Raw genomic sequence first — 20,605 nt, 5'->3', positions numbered from 1 at the left:
GAGTGTGTATATATATACGGTATATATATATATATATATATATATATATATATATATATATATATATGTATGATGTCAGTGAACTATTCAATTTATCTTACATTGCTGATTTAGTAACAGTTCATGGTAGCATAACTACCAGATACATTATACAGGGATACTTAAAAGACTGCAGGTATGTATTCTGAAGATTCTAGAGGTTATGTAAATTGTACAAAGGAAAAAAATAAATTTATTCTTCACATGATAATTTTTCACTCTGACTTATCAAAGTCTGAGTCAAACTGATTTCGTCACTTCACAGAAATATCTTGGATACAAATATGTTTGTAACACATCTGATTTTTTGTGTAATTTTGAAAATTTTTTTGCCAAATTACACTTAGATACACATAGTAAATTCAAAATTATAGTCATCATTCCTTCTCCAATATGAGGTTGGTCAAATGGACCAGCCCTGTGCACATTTAGTTATGCCAATATGCTTTTATTTGACATTTTTTTTCTCACTTGATAACAGACATTGGAAAGATTCAACATTTTAAGCTTCTTTTTTTAATATCTTTTTATGTTACCTAATTGAAGACCAAATGGCAAACAGTATATTAAGGATAAATTTGTACTGAAATATACTTAGTCTTTACCTTTGACACATATTAATAGTTACACTGAGGAAATATAAAAGCAAATTTGTCCTATGGGCATTATTTTTTGTAGTTAAAATAACTCAAAAGTAGTGCATTTGAAATAAAATACTGTAGATTAATGTTCAGTGGAACTGATGGGATAAGTAATGCTCAGACATATGGGGCCACCAAAAATTATAAACATTTTATATAAAATAAGAGACATACCAAAATGGAAAATGGTAAATTTATAAGTTTTTAACTCCATGCTTAAAATCTACTGAACAAATTTCCAACTTCTCATTTATAATTTGTCACTTAGGATAATTATTTAGGGTGTGCCTTAAAATTTCAGTATTTGTAGAGCTACTACTTGTGCTTTATTTCTAGACAAATTGATATTTCTACCATCTGCAGTTAATTTTTGTCACAAAACAGTTTCAACACAAACACTTTGTTACATTACTATCACATGCCATATGGCAAATTGAAATTTATATATGGACATTTTTGTAAGGCTTAAGACGGCAGTAGACAACACAGAACATACAACAGTAAATATTTACAACTTATAAATACATGTTGAATACATTCAAGATCTGTTTTTATTGTTGTGTAGTAAGTTAAAAAAGAAACAAGTCTTGTCACTTTAAGTACTTCTCAATGATTAAAATTGGTTGCATAATGTATCTTAACATTATATTGAATAGAATCCATATTCTGATTATTTCTGATGTAAAAATAAAAATTTATATCAACATCATATAAATAATGTTGTTTTCAATTATGCACTTCTTTAAATTGAAAGACCCTTCACTCAGCTTGTCCCAATAATTAAAATGACATTAGGTGAGAACAATGGAATTGATAAAATGTCTATAGCTAAATGGAAATATAGACGAGAATGATCGCTCTTGCAAACATACTAACAGTAGTGGCCTGTAGCTCTCAAAGAGCTTACAAACAGGAGAGACAGAAATAGTTTACTCCAACATGCCAACTTTCATTGCTGTTTTCTTTTGAAAAGGAATTCAAGAAAAGTTTCAAATATTCCTAACTGTACCCATTATTCAATTGCAATCAGTTGAAAATTATTGTATTGTTGTTTAAACACAAATATTTTGATATAGATGGTTAGATAACTAAAGAAAAGGTTAATACGATAAAAGGAAATACAAAGGATTGTAAGGAAGAAATTTTTGAATTTTCATTTTATTCAACATTTTGAGACTTGTGAGGTTAACTATCATATTTGTAACATTCTGGAATACTTGATAATTTTTATCATCTCACATAATTTGTTTACATACAACTTTTATCTCACTGAACCCATAATTTTTGCAGATCTCAGAGGCAGCATCAATCAATATATTTTACACTAATATATTATTATACTTACAATAGGTTCTACATATAGCTAAGGAAAATTATAGAGGCTGGCCCTACTACCCGTGACTTAGACTATAAAATACCATAGCTACCATAGTCTAAAAGTCAAAGTAGGGAATTATCGAATTAGAGATAGTGCATAACTAGTCACTAGCAATGTCCTTACAATCCTTTCAAGTCCCCTAATCATTTAAATTAAGGTAGACAGCTCTTGCTTGAAAAATTATGCAGGTCAGTTAGACAAATACTGTAAACATAACTGGTGGTCCATCATCATTATGTACTGGTTAATTTCACATACTGGCCAAATTCTAGGTTTAGACCATCTACTTATAAGTGGGCCTGTAATATAACTTATTACCATGACAACACTGCCAAGTAACATTTCCAGGGATAAGTTTACCAAAAAGTGAGTTTTTTTTCAACAAAAAGATGGAAACTCTCATTGCACTTGTTAATTTTATCTCTGACTAACAGTGTCATTTTATTTCTGTTGGATCAATGATTAGTAATACAAAAATATTAACATTTTAAAGACAGATGGTAGTTTAAAAAACACAAAGCTCTAAAACAGCCAGAGAAACTTACATTTCTTCATACAATTAGCTGCTTTTGTTTTTTGTCATTCTCTAAAGGTAACACCTGGTCATACCAAGGGTTTTTTGGCTATAATGCTTTATAGTATGTAAGGATGTTGATGGAAGTATTCTCAAATCAGATGATGCTTCGAAGTTACATGTGTAGTGCTAATTGTTCTGTGAAAGCCTGACATACCTTTGAGTCAATAATGTTAGTTTTAAACAGTGTGGTTTATGATCTCAACAGATATACAGTCTGGAGAAAAAACATTTTATGATCTAGTAAAAGCAACTGTCCAGCATCTTAAGCAAGTATACACATCTATGTTTCCATTATTGAATAAAGATGGTTCTTTGTGTCTTATGTTGCATCCAGTATCTTTGTTTCATTCTCATGAAGTCATTCAGTTTCAGAAAATTACAAAACTAATCTGTAATAAATATCATGTCAATTTCCTGTTATTCAGCAGGCATGCCATATCACTGTAAAGAAAATACCATAAAGTAACAAAGAAAGAATTTTTTGCAGTTGTATCTTTGTAACTCATTTTGGACATTAATTGTACAGTAGGAAGTTTGCTATTCAAGTGGACCACACATTACTTAAAATGGTTGATGAACTTTAAAAAATCTGGAAGGAATGACAAAATGCTGGATAACAGCATTGTAAAAGTATGATTTAGTCATACAGTGTTGCCTGGACCACAATAAAGAAAACCTACAGAATTTCTTGCCATACTGTGAGACCCTATCCATTTGTTTAATGTCCAGAAAATGGACACCATGTGGAAATTAAAGCAATTTCTGCCATATCATACAGTACAAAATTCCATTCCACTAGTTAATGGATGCCATGATTAACACTTTGAGAGCTTTTTGTTTTCCACTACAGAGAACTTGAATGTACTTGTGGCCATTAAATACTTCATGAATTGGGTTGAGGCTTATCCAATGGTTAGTACATTCACATACTCTGTGGCTAATGCATTGTTAGTGTGCTGGATAATCAGATTTAGAGCATCTGAAGAAATCCACATGGATCATGGAACTAACTTTAACAGCCAACTGTTCTCCATACTGTGTAGTGTTTAATGTGAAGACTTAATCTGCCTTGTCATCCCCAGTCTGATGGTTTAGTAGAGGGGGTAATGCAGACTATCACATTTATTCTTGCTAAGTTTTTTTAATCCTAACCCAACTAATTGTGTAAGCATTTACCATATGTCATGATGACATACCATGCAACTGATCAGAGATCAACAGCAGTACGTGCTCATAGTCAAGCTGAAAGTCTTGCTCCCTGTTGACATGACACATTGGTTGAACTGAACTTGGTCAATCTGGCCAATGTTGTAATAATAAAGGGCTTTTAATCATGTAACAATTTTAATTGTTATCTATGTTAACGTGAATTTTTTGTGTGTGCACTGCAACCTGGTAAAAGGAAAGTTGGATTTAATCCATCCTACTACTAACAACTATATTTTTCCTATTCACCTACACATGAAAATAAGTACATTCTAAAAAATATAAAATTACAAAATCCTATAAACCTATCAAGTTTTAGATTCTGACCTTCCAATGTAATACTTTTCATACTTAAATCACACCATACAATAAACTAACATCAAACTGAAATCTAAAACCTCCTAAAATTAAATCACATGCAAGACACTTAAAGCCTCCTATAATAATGGATACATATTTTACTACACTAACTTTAAGCCATCCAGCAGCCATTTTTGAGTGTGAGGAATGAAGTGTTTGTTTAAAGCAAAGTATTTGAAATGTTCCTTGGTAGTTAGTAATTCTAAAAAGTTTTTATGCCACTTTAAAATGGGCTGCTGGATGGTCAAAAGCTAATATAATAAAATATTTACAAACTGAGGTAGGAGGTTTTAGATTTCAGTTTGATATTAATTTATTGTATGGTGTAATTTAGTTTAAGCAATTTATATAGAAAGTGCAAGACTGGTATTATAATACATTGGAAGCTCAGAACTTAAAATTTAATGTTTTTAGGATTGATTTATTTTTCATAAATAGATGAATATGAAAAATAGTTGTTAGTAGCAGTAAGATGGATTTTTAAAACAAAAGACTTTCCTTGGCTTTCTTCTAATTCTAATTGGTGTAATTTATTATAGTGGATCAGGTACGGATAATCTGGTGACCCCGTTTTCCCACTCTAACTTATAACTTAAAATTGAAAAATATGAGATGGGGAGTAATATATAGAATTATATCTTTGGAAGTAAAGGCCAAAAAATATATAAGTAGTTTGTCACATGGTATGATCATAACCCCAAGGGTGTTTTAAACCAAATGTGTGAATTACATCTGGTTGTGTTATCTTTAAAATATTATCCAGTTTGATATTTCAAACATGTCTGTAGTAGGTGTCATCCAAGATAGCTATGGTAGAAAGGTACTAAAGGGATTTTGGAAATGTGAAAAAATCTATATTATGTTAAATAAATGTAAGCTAAGTAACTTTTTTGAACAAGTGTGAAGTAAATGAACTAATACCAAATTGTTTAAACTTTAACACTACCACCTGTAAATTAAAAGAATTAAAGCAATATAAAAAACTAAAAAAAATGACTTCAGCAGATGAAATTAAACTTAAGAAATGTTACAAAACTAAAACAACTTTAAGATGAAGAAAAATTACAATTAAAAATGGGATTATAGCTATAACTTTTCATGTTGATTAATGAAATAAGACAATTATAAATTGTTCAAAGTAAGACAGATACATAATAAGAAATTTTCATATTTAAAGAAGAATAAAAAACTTAAATCATTTTCGAGAAATCCTGATGATATCATCATGAATCTATTAAACCATATTCTAAATTATACACAAAAGGGCATTGTCTTGGGGAGTAAGTTTTGCTCTTACCCCTAAAAAATTAGTTTCATTATTATCTATTTGGATTTGGGCTTTTGTTAAAGAGAGCTTTAGAATTGAGCAGTTAATCCAACATAAATAAATTTTTTATAATATATGTACACATATTTTGAGCATAGGTCTGAATGGTTTGTATAACTTTAACCCTAAACCATGGAATATTAATTTGCTAGAAATACAAGCATCAAGGAAATCAAGTAAAAACAAGGGTGTCCTAATCACTGAGCCTGATAAATGGACTAAGGTTGTTATTTCAAACAAAGAAAATTACAATAATAAGGTTCTTGAAATTATAAATGATATTACTAGGTTTTGCACTTTAGAAATAGGTTCAATTAAAGCTACAGAAAATAAACTGAGTCAATATATATATATATATAATTTAAAAAAAAAGATAAAGGTTACAAATGAACAATTATATAAGGAAATAAGACCAGCTGGCTCACATGCTGGCATTTTGTATGGATTACCAAAAACAAATAAACTAAATTGTCCTTTGAAACCTATCATATCTAATATCAGATGTTATACCCATAAATTAGTAGCATTTTTAAGCAATGATTTAAAGGAATTTGTATGTAATGAATATACTTAAGAACAATTTTAGGTTTGTTGATGACAAAGAATTAAATTTTGATTATGATGTGGTAATTGCTAGCTTTGAGTGGAATCATTATTTACTATTACTGTTTATTAATACCCCATTGGATGAAACCATTGAATTATGTGTAAAATTAACTTATAATAATGAAAGTAGTTTTAGTGGTTTACCCAAAAAAGTATTTCATAAACTTTTTGAAACAGCTACTAGAGAATTGCATTTTTTATTTAATGGAAAATTATATGATCAATCAGATGGAGTTAGCATGGGGTCTAGTTTAGCAAGTGTATTTATGTTATCATGAGAAAAATTGATTAAAGGAAAGTTCTATACAATTCAAAACATATAAAAGATGTGCGGATGATACTTTACCGTATTTGAGAATAAAGAACAAGTGGAGTAGTTCCTTGAATATCTTAATAAACAACATGGAAATATTATATTTCTTTTGGAAAAAGGACTTATGTACCATTCCTGTATGCTGGTTACCCAAAAGGTTGGGAGGTTTGAAAATAAAATTTATCATAAACCTACATTTTCTGGTTTAAATTTTAACTAGAATAGTTTCATATCAAGGAAATGTAACAAAAATGTCGTTAGTATTTTAGTATATAGAGTTCATAAACTTACCAGTAATATAGAATTATTTAAAACAAGAAATAAATAATATTAAATGTTATGTAAGTAAGAATAATTTTCCAATAAAAATAATAACTAGCATAATCAACAAGTACATGAAGAAATTTCCATCCTTGAAGAAGGCATATATAATGTACCAAAAAAGATTCTTCATATAACACAGCAATTCATTGGTAAACATGCCTTGGAAATACAGAAGAACTAAAGATTTTACTATGTAATATTTATCTGCAAGTAGAATTTCGAGTCTTCCTTAAACCCATCATCAGAATAAGAAATTATTTTGTGCTTAAAGACAAAACATGCAAACCAAACTGCTCAAATGTCATCTACAAGTGTAAATGATCTAAAGTAGGTATAGGAACTACTTCTGAATTTTCAATTAATAACCCCACTCCCTGGTATACCCCACACCTGAAGAAAAAGTGCTTCAAGAAACTTTAAGGCACATATTACTGCACTGCATATATCCTGCAAGGTAGTAACACAGACGAATTTTAGAAGACACGAAAAACTGAAGAATCTTTTTACATTAAACAGAGATTCCAGATTAGAGGCAAGTAACCTGTGGCTACCATTGGTTGAATCTACAGAAAGTCTTTCCACCAATCAGAAACAGTGATAAACCATCAACATGTCCTCCAAAATGCACCAGAATACTATAAAGACTGACAACACCACACACACATTCACCTGAAGACAAGAGGTGGAAGACTTTCGACACATCATTCTCTGTACTTGTGTTTCTATAACCAGCAGTTGTCATCCATTCTACTAAATTCACCATGTTAGCTGTTGAATTTTATATCATTTTTATGAATTCATCCAATTATTATAAATCGCTATAAAAATTACTGCCATATGATGTCTGCTGTCAATACTTGGAAGAGAAAATGTAAAAGTTACACAGCTGAATTCAAACAAAAAGCTTCTCAGTATGCAAAAGAACATGGCAACAGTGAGGCTGGTTATGTGTTTGAAGTGGATGAAAAACTGTGCGAAAGTGGTGGAAACAACAGCCAAAGTTAAAAAAAATATCAAAGATTAAATGAGCCATGGAGGTGGATATACAAAGTGGTTAACATTGGAAGAAGATCTGAAGGCTTGGGTTATATCAGAGAGATGTGGGATTTTCAGTATACACAACCCTGCAAATGGCCAAGCAGATGGGTATTGTAATTTTACAGGAGGACCATGGTGTTTGAAATTCATGAAACGAAACAGACTATCTGTTAGACCCAGGATGTCGGTTGGCCAAAAGCTATTCATAGACTGGGAAGTTAAAGTGGAAAGCTTCTTATAGTTTGTTGAAAACTAGAAAAAAAGAAGAAGAAGAAGGAATAAAACTTACCAGTTAAAGTCACACCGAAATCTGGAGAATGGCCACAGGTGGTAGAAGAAAAAAGACAAAGAGGAAAGAGCTACATGATGAAGATAGTGGGAGATGAACATATTGGGAGTGGTCCACATGCCAGACAGTAGAATCTCCTCCATCAAATGATAAAGATGAGAAGCAAGGGAAAAAGTGAGAAGTCGGATCTGATGGGAGGAAATCTGGAACAAGGTATAGGAGAAAGAAGGTAAAGAAGAGTAGGCCAAATTAACCAAATGGTGGACCCCAATTAGTAGGTGAAAGATCATGAAGAGAGGAAGATTGCCATGTGATAAAAAGTTAGTTGCACATACCCTGAAAGCTAGCAGAACGTGCTACATAACAACAAAGGGCTCTGACTGGACACAGAAGGCTATCTGGATCTGTTCGAGGGTAAAGATGGGATATAGAAGGAAGGGAAATAGGAGAAAATTATGAACAACCCTCCAAAGCTGCTGAGGTCTTAGGTGGAAAGGAATGATCAGTATAAAAGAAAAGATAGGTAGGGTGATAAAGGGTATGTGAAAAGTTAATGGCAAACAAATTCAACCGTTGATGTCACAGGCTAAGAGCAGAAGAAAATATGTTTTAAGGGACAGATAAAAGAAGGAACACGAGGAAAGTGGTTCAAACAAAGGTAAAGTAAGGGCATGTGCCAATCTGGAAGGGCAGGACGCCTGGGAGGTCGATGTATCCAGAAGGAGCGTATGAGCAGGGTAGAAGCAGGGGAAGTAAAAACCCAATGATACTGGGAGAAACAGAAGGTATGGGATAGGGCCACCTGCTATCAAGAAAGCGAGAAGGCCGAAGATCCACGGTCCAAGAGCCAAGTGAGAAATTCTACCATACAAGACACAGGAGGCTTGTCAACAGGAAACCCCCTGTTAGCATATCAACAGCGGAAGACTTTCCACTTGTGTTGGTATACTTCCATGGAAGATGGCTGTATAGAACTAGCCAACAAGAAAGCAACTCGACATGTGAAACTGGACTGTCTCGCCAAGGACTGGACAAAAGCCAGGCATGAAGATGTAGGATGTAGAAGGTGAGATCAAGGTTGATGAAGAAGGAAGGGGGAAAGTGGAAGAGGGACAGGAGATGATAGGAGCAGACATTGTAACCTTGGAAACCAAGTTTGAGCTGGCCAATATGGAGCACTCAGGAGGACCCAACAAGGAGTGGAGTGGACAAAAGAAATCACCTGTTGAAGCAATCGGATGGGAAGGTATACATAGATATTTGTGTAACCAATCCTGGCTGAAGGCATCGACAGCTAAAGCCTTAGAAGAAGAGATACCAGCAAGGAAGAAACTCTAACAGCCTTACTTCCACGAGACCCAAGCTCACAGGGTAGTCACAAGTACTGGTGGTAACTGGGGTTACGTCATTGAGAAGAAGTACCCCAATTAGAAGGAATGGGTAAGGTTTGGGAGGATGAAGGATGGGAAATGAGAATAGTTGGCAAATGAAGCTCTGACAAAGACAAACAGGCTACAAAAGTCATAAGGGTTGATTGCTGGCAGACAGATGTCATCATAAACCTGAGACACAACATCCATAAATACAGAATTAGCCCTAGGTGATTCCTCAGGCTGCAAACTGAAAGGAACAGCAAACTCTGGAGGCAGGAAAAGACATTCAAAGTCCTCATCTTGGTGAACAAGTTCAGCTGACTCAGGAGGAGCTTGGGGACAAAGGTTGACCCATGTAGCACTCAATCTCCTGACACAAAAGCAGAGATATCCACCATTGGGTTGCCCACACCTGAGGCTTGAGAAAAAACACTGATTGCTGGTGTGATCCACAAAGTGTTAACATGAACTTTGGAATTCACAGCACAAGAAAAGGTTCACAAAATTTGGGTGCAGAAATATAGAAACAAGAATGAACTGGTGTAAAAGAACATAAAGTTAAAAAAGGAACCACTTCGTGTGAAAAAAAAATTTGTCTGTCACACTGGAAGCACTAGGCACACAAAAGAGTACATCTTTACTCAGACACTGCCAAACAAGAAGTGAAAGTTTGGTAGAGGAGAGTAGAGGGAGTCACATGCATCTAGTGAGCATATCATGCTACAATTGATTAACAGATGACACATGATGATTTACATGAGACATGGTGGAATTACGACATTCCAATATGAATATAATAATTCCAACAGGGTGGGGGAGAGCAGAAGGCTTGTGGCATGCGTGAAGAAAAAGTTTCCATATAGAGGGCAGCACTGAACAAGAATAGCCAATCATGTGAGGGGGATGCAAGTACCGTATTAGAATTTCAACTTCAAATCTACATGGATTTTGCCTAGTTCAAGATTCAGATCTAACGTTCAATTTAAACTTCAACTTCAGAGAATTTCTTAACTTTAATAACTCTCTCTCTCTCTCCAACAAAGTCACTTTCCCTTGTAGACACATTTTGTTTCGTGTGAAAAATTAATACAGATGGATTCATTTAGTGTAATATTGTGTCCAGTCTGTTTCTCTCTTAACCTCAGTTAGGTTCAGAGAATTCAGATTTATTTCGTACATTTTGGCCAAAACTTCCTGTTTTTCTGCAGTCTACCTAATCACTCTGGCAGGAAAACATAACATCTGAGAATATCATTACAGTAAGCACAATTAACACAACTGTGACTCACAGTTTATGTTTATGTTGAAACAACAGCAACCAAAGTATAATTTTTTGAACACACTATGAAATAAAGTTTTAAAGTGAAATGATTTCTATTATTGCTTATGAAAAAATAGAAGAGACAGCTCTTTTAAAATACTTTTGATGAAAAATAATAAAAACAGTAATATTCATAATATATTGATTTTGACATTGTAATAAGTTTTAAAAAGATTCTTCATCTAAGCTATGACACAACATACAAATCTATAAGTTTGCTTCCTTTTATTAGTTCTATTGTGAGTGTATAGATTTGTGCCAAGGTGAAAGGTATATTAACAAAGAAAATTTAATAATAAAAAGCTTGCTATTACCTTATATATTTGTCTGTGCTACCCAAAATCACATTGGAGAGCTTCTAAGAATAACTAGTTTAATCTATCCAACAGCAAATAAGTTCTGAAAAACACATGACAAAATAATTTTCTGAAGAATTGGTATCTGCACATGTTGGGAGACTAATACAATGAATAAAGTCACTGTAAAAACACAAGGCTAAAATAGAAACACATTTATTTTTTTCAAATAACTACTCTTCATCAGGTTTATTATGAGGTACATATAACTGTTAGTTATAAGTGCCAATACTCATAAGCTATATATTTGTGTGTGTGTATGCATTATACATATATTAAGCCTGAAAAAGAGTAGTTGCTTGAAATATTCTCAAATAAAATACATTTCTTTCAACTTTGGCGTTTTTACAGTAATTTAATTAAGTTACTCACTAAAATAAGGCAAGACTGAAAACAGTCTTTAGTATGTTCTTAAAACAGCTGGAGATACATTTTATTGTTGACAATTTCAAACATTTTTTAGATGACTATATCCTCTGTACATTATTTTCACCTAAAAAAGGCTAACATACTTACCAATAATACACCAGGAGCAGAGAAGTAGGTCCAGCTATTACTAACTCTAACGTTCTCCAGTTCCGGACAAAGTAGGCAACAAGAGCCAACAGTAACTCTCCGAAAGCAAATACAACTTGAAGCATGTTAGCACACCAAAGTCTTCGAGATACCCCAACAGCTTCCACCACTGCACAGTTAATGGTTAAAAAATTAAATGAAATAGGTCCTGATGAACTTAAGAATTTCTAACTTCAGAAATGAGATTTAACTATAGTCAATTAATAATTATGGACCTAAATATTCCATTCATGTTTTAAAATATTTACCTCTGGTATCAGCAATAAAATTAACTGAATTTCAAACCTATTATTCCAATAAAGACAGAATGAAAAATATACTCAGATTTGACCAATATTATTAATCTCTAAATGCTAAGATGCAAGTTCTTTAATTTAATTAATACCTATTCTTTGCCAATATGTTTTTTAATTATTCAAAAGAAAAAGCATAAAGGTAATCCTTTAAATCAAAAGGATAAAACTGTTTTAACAAAGGTGATATACTCATGCAGATGTTTCACCTTGATGTTTTTATTACTAAAGCATTTGATAAACCAGTTGTTTAAAACTTAAATAAAATTTTAAAAAATGGTTAACTATTATTTTACTTTTTATTTGTTATAAAAAAAATTACAGAAGTTTCTGTTATGGTTAAAAGCAAGATTGTGAATGATAAAATCTGTTTAAACTAATGATTCAGTTTTAAACAAATGCTTATTCAGTAATCAAAAAATTAATAAATAGTCAATTCTGGAACTATGAATTCTGAAGATTTTTGAAAAAACTGCAAATTTTTTTTTCATTATGTGTTTTTTACCTATTAGCAATTACATGAAATACATAACACTTTTTCCTTCATTTTCATCATTGTTGATTAAGCCACAAACTAATTAATACTTACCTTAGTAAAAAAAAAAACAACAACAACAACAAAAAACCAAGGTTACTAATTATAAGAAATATTTTAATTGATTTGTCATCCTTTAACAACAGATGACAGTAATATTAGACAGATTAATACTTTTTAGGAACAATTATAGTTAAATTTCCATCCGGGAAAACAAAGAATAAAAATATAATTCATGGATGCTCAATGGACAAACTTAGTCAAAGGGAAAGCTTCTGTATGGAACTACTGCTTATTACACCATGTATGCTTATCATAAAGCACAGCAACACAATTCCTATAAGAACCACACAAGTATTTACCAATTATAACCCCCAAAAAATATGCAAGCAAACACATTCATTTCAAAAAGTTGAAACTGATGTCATTACATAGATTTTTAGTACGTAGAAGTTACATTGTTAGTTTCAAATGCCAATGCTTATAATGCTACACACCTATATTATACATGACAGAATATAATAATACTAACTGAAAATATATACATCTATTTTTGTATCTTACCTATGAAAGATTACTAACTATTAGCAAATATATCATTTAAGAGAGTCTTATTTTTGACTATTCTTCTATGAAAGCAATGCAATGTTTAATTATCATCACTCACAAAATATCCGAGTTTCTCATAATTGAAAAAGACCTTTCCTTACCAGAAGATACTATGTTTGGCAAATAATTGTTGTAAAAAGAAAGTATAAATAGAATAGCAGATAGTATTAACCTTTACAGAATTACAGAATTATTAAAAGCATTTACGATAACTAGTTCTATGAAAAGCATATTTATTTGATTCTGCAAGTAGTTTGCATGTAAATTTATCACACAATGACATCCCTCAACTTATAATTACAACTTACTTTGAAGTATGATTTATGTCATGTTGAAGAGAATTGTAGATCAACAACAAACAATATGTGTAGCACTAATGAAACCTTACTTAATATTAGAATTAGAAATAAGTAATGTGGAAAAGCTGGTTGAAATTTTGGAGCATTTTTTAGAGCTTACTCAAGAATTTAACAATGAATCTTATGTCACTGTATCAAGTTTACCTCCACTGAATCTATTAAAAATCCTCCTACAACCAGCCAACGGTGACTCAGGAGTGATAATGCAGCTTAAACAAGCAACGCTTGAGGATCTTGAAAACTGGTGACATTTTGATCAAACTTTGCTTAAAGGTATGCCTTTCTTGAATGAATATGAGAAAAAAAAAGTAATATAATGAAGAACAAAGTTATTTCATTGTTGACACCAAGTAATCAGCTGTAATCAAGTAATCAGAAATGCGTAATGTGGAAAAGCTGTTTGAAAATTTGGGGCCTTTCTCAGAAGTTACTCAAGAATTTAGCAATGACTCTTTATGTCACTCTACCAAGTTTTTATTTATATTGAATCAGTTAAAAATCTTCCTAGAACCAGCCACAGGTGACTCAGAAGTGATAGCATAGATTAAATAAGCAATTCTCGAGGATATTGAAAATATTGAATGAATATGAGAAAAAGAAAGTATGTAATATGATAAAGGATGAATTTATTTGATTGTTGACACCAAGTACTCAGCTGTTCAGAGGAAATAAGCAAAGTCAGTTGATTGGAGAAGGGACACCTTCATGTAATTTCAGTGCTCAGGAAATTAAAGAACTACAAATGAAAAAAAAAAAAGACCACTGTTGGTTTAAAGCTGCTGGCATCTATTTAGAAGAATATGAACATGTCCACAATACAGAAATATCTTGAAATGATTGCTGAAGACCGAGTGAATTGGTACATGGTCACTTACTAACTACATCTACAAGGCAACCTATTGAAATTCTGGTCAGATAATGCTTATTTGTACCCACAGCTTAGTAGACTTACATTTAAGTATCTGGTAATTCAAGCAACCAGCACCTCTGCACAAAGGATGTTTAGTAGTGCATGTTATATTTTGAATACCAGGCAAGCCTCACCAGATTCAGAGAATGTTAAAATGTTTACCTTTCTTAGCTGCAACATTTAACATTGTTAACTGTTGACTTTTTTGCAAGAACTAGTCACTAAAACTCTTAAAAGACTATGTTAAATTGTTATTTTTATTAAGTGAGGATCTAAGCATTGTGATATTTAAGTTTCTACTTTCTAATGTAGAACTTATGTTTCTTAGTTTCTTCAATTTTAAATAATCATTCTATATTTTGTTATGTTTGTCACACCAGATACAACAATTAAGGTCTCAACATTGTCACAAACAAGCTTATAAGTATGTAAAACAATACTGAATTGTCTGGAATAATAAGTCTGGAAAAGTATACATACTACAACAATACTAAATTGTCTGATATAACAAGTCTTTAAAAGTGTACATACTACACAGTATTGTTCTAAATGGTTACTGATCTAATCTACATAAAAGCCAGCATGTGTAACATGCAAGGGGGCTGTGAGGGGAGTGCCGTGAAACCTTATAAGTGTAATGAGCATTGGTATAATAAGCCTAAAGCAAAGACGTTGTGTGAGATCACCTAGCCTAGAGCCAAGTGCATAAAATTTATCATGAAAGTAAAAATAGATCATGTTTTAAATGTAAATTATATTTAAATTAAGGTATTTTCTGTTATATCGCCAATGTTTTTAATAAAAAACAAACTTCTTTAATCAATGGAGGCTCTTTATTAAGAAATCAACAAATATTTCCAGTTTTTGTCTATGCATTTCATTTTATGCATTCAGTACATAGACTAACAAAAATATTAGGTTATACTTTTGATGCTAAGCAACATGACATAAAAGCTATTATTGGAACACAGTGTTACCAAAACACATTGGCATTTTCTATATATTAGAAGTTATTAATCTAACTGATTGTTACCAATAATCATTCTATGAATATACCATGAATTCACTTCATGAATGATCTTAATTTTGATTGGCTCACAGAGGAATTTACTGACGCTTGACTGCCTCAACTGCACTTTTCTACCTTTGTTGGTCAAGCTTGATTTAAAACAATTTATTTATGGTTAAAATATACTATGAGGTGGAGGTGGTAATATTTGCTCCATCATTTTTGATGGGCTATATGTTAGTAAGTGAATAAATATTTTGTTGTTTCTAAATTTTAAACAATGCAGTCACCTTGCACGTATGACAGTTTTATGTACAAAGTTTAGAATTTAAAAAGTAACTTAATTCTAAATTATTGTGCCTGAAGGATGAAGACAGGATTTCCTCTGGTTTTGATATTTTTTGACATTGATAAAATTTTTGAGACAAATTATAAAATGAATTTTATATGTTAATTCTATACACACTTCAGTAATTTTAACCCACAAATATTTTAGAATCAATATTTTATAATTTTCTGACATTTATTGGGAATAATCATAAAGGGAATAATTCATATTTTCAATTTTACACAGCTACAGATAGTTTTGCCAGTAAACAAAATTAAATTGTGGATTTTTTTTTAAGAATTTATCTGTCCTTCCCAAAGAAATCCTTTGCTAACAAAAGTCTAAATTGAATCTCTGTTACAGGCTTGATTATTAAGATGGAAAACATCATTTATACTCACCTACTACATATCCTGTCTGGAACAGTCCAGATACTGCTGCAGCAGTTATAAATCTAAGAAGAATAAATACAACATAGTTGGGGGAAAAGGCAGTTCCAACAGATGATAACACCAACAGCGGTGGAGCAAAAAGAAATACTCGCTTCCTGCCAACTCTGGAAAAAATAGTATTTTAGGTTTTCTACAAAGTATACATATATTACTTCTGATATAATATTAAAACATTATCTCACCTCTTGATTCAAACCAATTTTATAAAAGTGAAAAATGTAATTGCATTATTACATTAGAAATGGGAAGCATAGTAAAGTTGTTTCTGGTTTATAAATTTCAGCAATGAAAGATTTTTTTAAAAACCTGCAAACTTTCCGCATTATTTTTATCTAAAAACATTATATAAACAGAACAAAAAATTTTGAGTGTTTAATAAATTAAATACTTATTGACCATTTTACACAAATAAATATGTTAAAATTAATATGAAGGAGACTTAATCCTTCTTACTTTTAACATTAATACAATAAATTAAATATACAAACACCAATACTTACTTATCAGCCAATGCTCCAAATATAAGCGCTCCAACCAAGATCCCAACCATAAAGACAGAACCAGATAAGGCAACAAACATGCTTTTTTCACAAACCAAATTCCACTAGATATGAACAAGCAAGAAACATGTTTTCATAATGTTTCCCATTTCTGTATAAACTAACTCTTAATATGTTGCTTTTACAATACTAAAAATAATATTTTTTCAATGAGTAATGGGAAGTTGATAGTGAATTTGTAAATGATACTCTTCATTTTCATGCTACCATAAACTTTATCAATATACATTTTGTAGAATATTGTTCAAGATATTTTGTATTATTCTATTCCCACATTTCAGCAAAGTTGTTTATTTGCTTTCAACTTTCTCTTTATTTTAACATAAGCCTATACAGCCTCAAGAATATTCATATCTGGGTTTTGTGAAGGCCATGTGCCTATTTAATTTCCATATGCCTTTTAACCACATTTGCTGTATGCTTGGGAAAATTGTCACTTTGAAAGATGAATCCATACTTGATGAATTGCACTTCTGAGGAAATGGCACAATTAGAACTGTGATTTTGTGGAATTTGCTAACTGATTACATTCAACTAATAAACTAACATAGGGTGACTAATTTTCACATTTTCAGCTTCTTTTTTTCTTTTATCAACATTCTTGAAGCACCTTTCATTTAATATGATAGACAGTTTCATGTAAAATAATTTAAGAATATGTCTGTTTTAATCCTAAGCTGTTGAATAATGAAATTGTATCATATATACAATGTATTATAAAACCCTTAACTTGCTGAAAATACAATAGTGTTTTATGGATTTCTCCCTAAAAATTCCACGAAACTACTCTACTAAAACAACTGAATTTTTGCTGATGAAAATATACATAACTACTTGATATTAATTGTAAAACAGAAAAATAATAAATACAACATTGACTAGAGATCTGGCATGGCCTGCTTATTAGAGCACTCAACTCGCAGTCTACAAGTCATAGATTCAAGTCCTGTCACTGAACATGCTCACCCTTTCAGCTGTAGGGTTATGCATTGTGACATCTAATCCTGTTATTTGTTGGTAAAGAGATCAAGAGATGGCAGTGAATAGGATTTACCAGCTGCCTTTCCTCTAGTCTATTACTTCAAAATTAGGGATGATTAATACAGGTAGCCCTTAATTAGCTTTGTACAAAAGCAAACAAGCAGTGACTAGTGAAATTACTAGTATCTACAGTTAAACAGAATTACATATGAATACAACTACATCAAGGTGATCAATCTTGTGGATACATTAGGTGAAGACACTGTACAAAGGGACAATACACTTGAAATCACATGCCATTTCACTTGTTAGAGGCAAAGGAGAAAAGATTATCACGGGTTTAAAACTAGTCATTATTTTTAACACAACATTTTTGTAATAACAATTTATAATTTTGATTCAGTAAAATGACAGTTCCTCATAAATATCTATTCTTATTTACATGTTTATTAGTCATTGCATATTAGCATTATTATATAACTATTAATTTAACATCCTATCAAACATTTGCAGCTAAATATTACTGGAAAGCAACGATATAATATCTCCACACTATATGTTATCAGTCAATGACTAAATATGAAAAAATAACAGAAATGATTCTTGTCAGTAATGCACTGCAATTCAAAATGACAATACACAATTTTAGGACCAACCCACACTATCATTCAACACTGTCAAAAATGAAAAATGCACTCTTTGCACAACTTTTAAACAATGTACAATCATACTGCATCACTAACAAATGCTGTTCAAATTGAATGATGAGGAACCCACTGTTTAGAAAATAATGCTTGGGTAGTGAAAGAAACAACTAGAAATGTACAATGACTCAACAAACACATCATCAGGTACAAGTAGCTTACACAGACACAGCAATACATTTACAGTATGGAACAGAGAAATCACTTGACCAGAGATTGCTTACCAGCTTAGTAGAGGTATCTTGGTACCCTGAAGTTTAAGTTTAGAGTATGGCTGGTTTGTTCAATTAAGACGGCTTCCTATATTTTGTGTTTATTGATGTTTAGTTCACTGTTTCAAATTACAGTGTTTTGAATAGATATATTGTGCTTTTTGTGTTACAATGGTGGATAAACATGGAGGTTATTATGTTCAGTGAATCTAGTTTTAAATTTTATTACGGTTTCTCCGATTTAGAATTCTCGACAGCTAATTCACATTATTTTATAAATGATGTTATGCAATTCTACATAATTTGTTTATTTAGTAATGATTTTAGTTTAGGGCCAGGTTTTTGAGTGCATTTGAGGTCGACAAGAATTTTTATGTTTAATGGTAAGTTTTCTACAAGTGTGTATTAGTTTTGAATTGATTTCAGGGATGAATGGTAAACTGCAGTGTAATGTTGTGTTGTTCAATTTATTAGTGTTAATTTTGTTTGTAAGTTGAGTAGTTTTGAGGTTTTTGTTTTGGTGGTTGTCGAAAAGTTTCTGACAATATTTCAGAGAAATTTCCTGGTGTGAATGAAGGAATGCTTTATAAGATTGATTTCTTCTATGTAGTCAGTTGAGCAAAGTCTTGAAGCTGTGGATACCGATTTTTTTTGTTTGAAATATAGTGGCCAGTACAAGTTATTTTTTGGAGAATTTTGGTTTTGAACTGTGTGTTGGATCTAATAATGTTGAGGTTAAGAAAAGATAACTGTTATTTTCACGTTTGTTTGTGAATTTTATCTTACGGTGAATGGAAGTTATATATCCAAAGAAAGTGTGTACATGTTAAAAAAAGGGATAGTACTCAACATAGGCTCTGTCTTTACACTGAATCACCAACTAATGGCAACATAACATTCATGCATTGATGCCAACTATTGGTATAAATAAGTAATAGTTAGCTCTGAAGGAAAACCTTAACAAATGCCGTATTTTGTCCTGTTCAGCAATACACCACAATGTAATACATTAGGGTGATGCAATTACAGCATTCCTGTGAAACTTAACAGGAAATGTTACACATGTGTAGTAAAAAGAACATTACTGAAGTGAACAAATTTGTAAGCTTATAAATTTAGTGATTAAAAACATTGATAGAATTCTTTTGCATAGTATATGTAATAGCATTAGGAATTGTGTGCAATGTTTACATTAGTTCCTCTAGCATTACTATACAGCAACAGTATTTATTTACTATTTTTATCCTCTCTCAGATTTCTAAAACATTGAACTTTACACCTATTTTGTGTTGGTAGTGTTGGATGTGTGTATGCATAGATGGTTGTGATGTAGTGTACAATCAATTTTTAAGCCTAGCTGTGGAAAGCACTCAACATGGCAATTGTTCTCCCGTGCTTCAATCTCTTTCTAAACTAAATCTGTGTGTTAGTATATTATACACAATACATACATGTGCATTTTATGGTATGATAAATATTCACAAAATGACATTAGTTTCAAATATGCAAGTTGAATTAATCGCCTAATTCTGAAAGACTAAGAAAATAAACAGCAAAGAAAATGCTGCTGAAATGAAGTTATTATTTATTTTTCAAAGATAAAAGTTAAAACTTTACTCTTTATATGGCTGTATTTTCTATATAGAACAGAACCTGCTTGAAGAAGCTGACTTCAGTAGTTGCAATGCACAGCAATGAGAAGCAAAAACAATAGCTAATGTCTTATGTTGTGCGACACAAGAAACGGAGCTTAACTTAGTTTAAAGCTCTGCATTTCTTTTTTTGTTACACGTGTAGATGTTAAAGCTACTAACTCATAGCACCATGCTTATTATCAACATGCCAGGTAACAGCATAGGCAATACTGTGACCCACAAACAGTATGTTCTATGACACTTCTACTGCAGTCATTCAATTGTATAGCCTGTC

General features: G+C 31.6%; 1 protein-coding gene across 1 annotated transcript in view; it reads right to left on the bottom strand.

Annotated features, from left to right (window-relative positions):
• The window catches only part of LOC106466957 (organic cation transporter protein-like), a 93,631-nt gene that overhangs the window by 33,775 nt on the left and 39,251 nt on the right, over window positions 1–20,605 (bottom strand). The window contains exons 3-5 of the mRNA XM_022395054.1: window positions 16,720–16,823; window positions 16,169–16,323; window positions 11,665–11,833 (exon numbers count right to left, since the gene is read on the bottom strand). Coding sequence (XP_022250762.1) covers window positions 11,665–11,833; window positions 16,169–16,323; window positions 16,720–16,823 — 428 coding nt within the window. The remainder of the gene's footprint in view (window positions 1–11,664; window positions 11,834–16,168; window positions 16,324–16,719; window positions 16,824–20,605) is intronic.

This window comes from Limulus polyphemus, unplaced genomic scaffold (assembly GCF_000517525.1).
Source record: "Limulus polyphemus unplaced genomic scaffold, Limulus_polyphemus-2.1.2 Scaffold2439, whole genome shotgun sequence".
NCBI lineage: Eukaryota > Metazoa > Arthropoda > Merostomata > Xiphosura > Limulidae > Limulus > Limulus polyphemus.
This window is presented reverse-complemented; position numbering and strand designations above follow the sequence as displayed.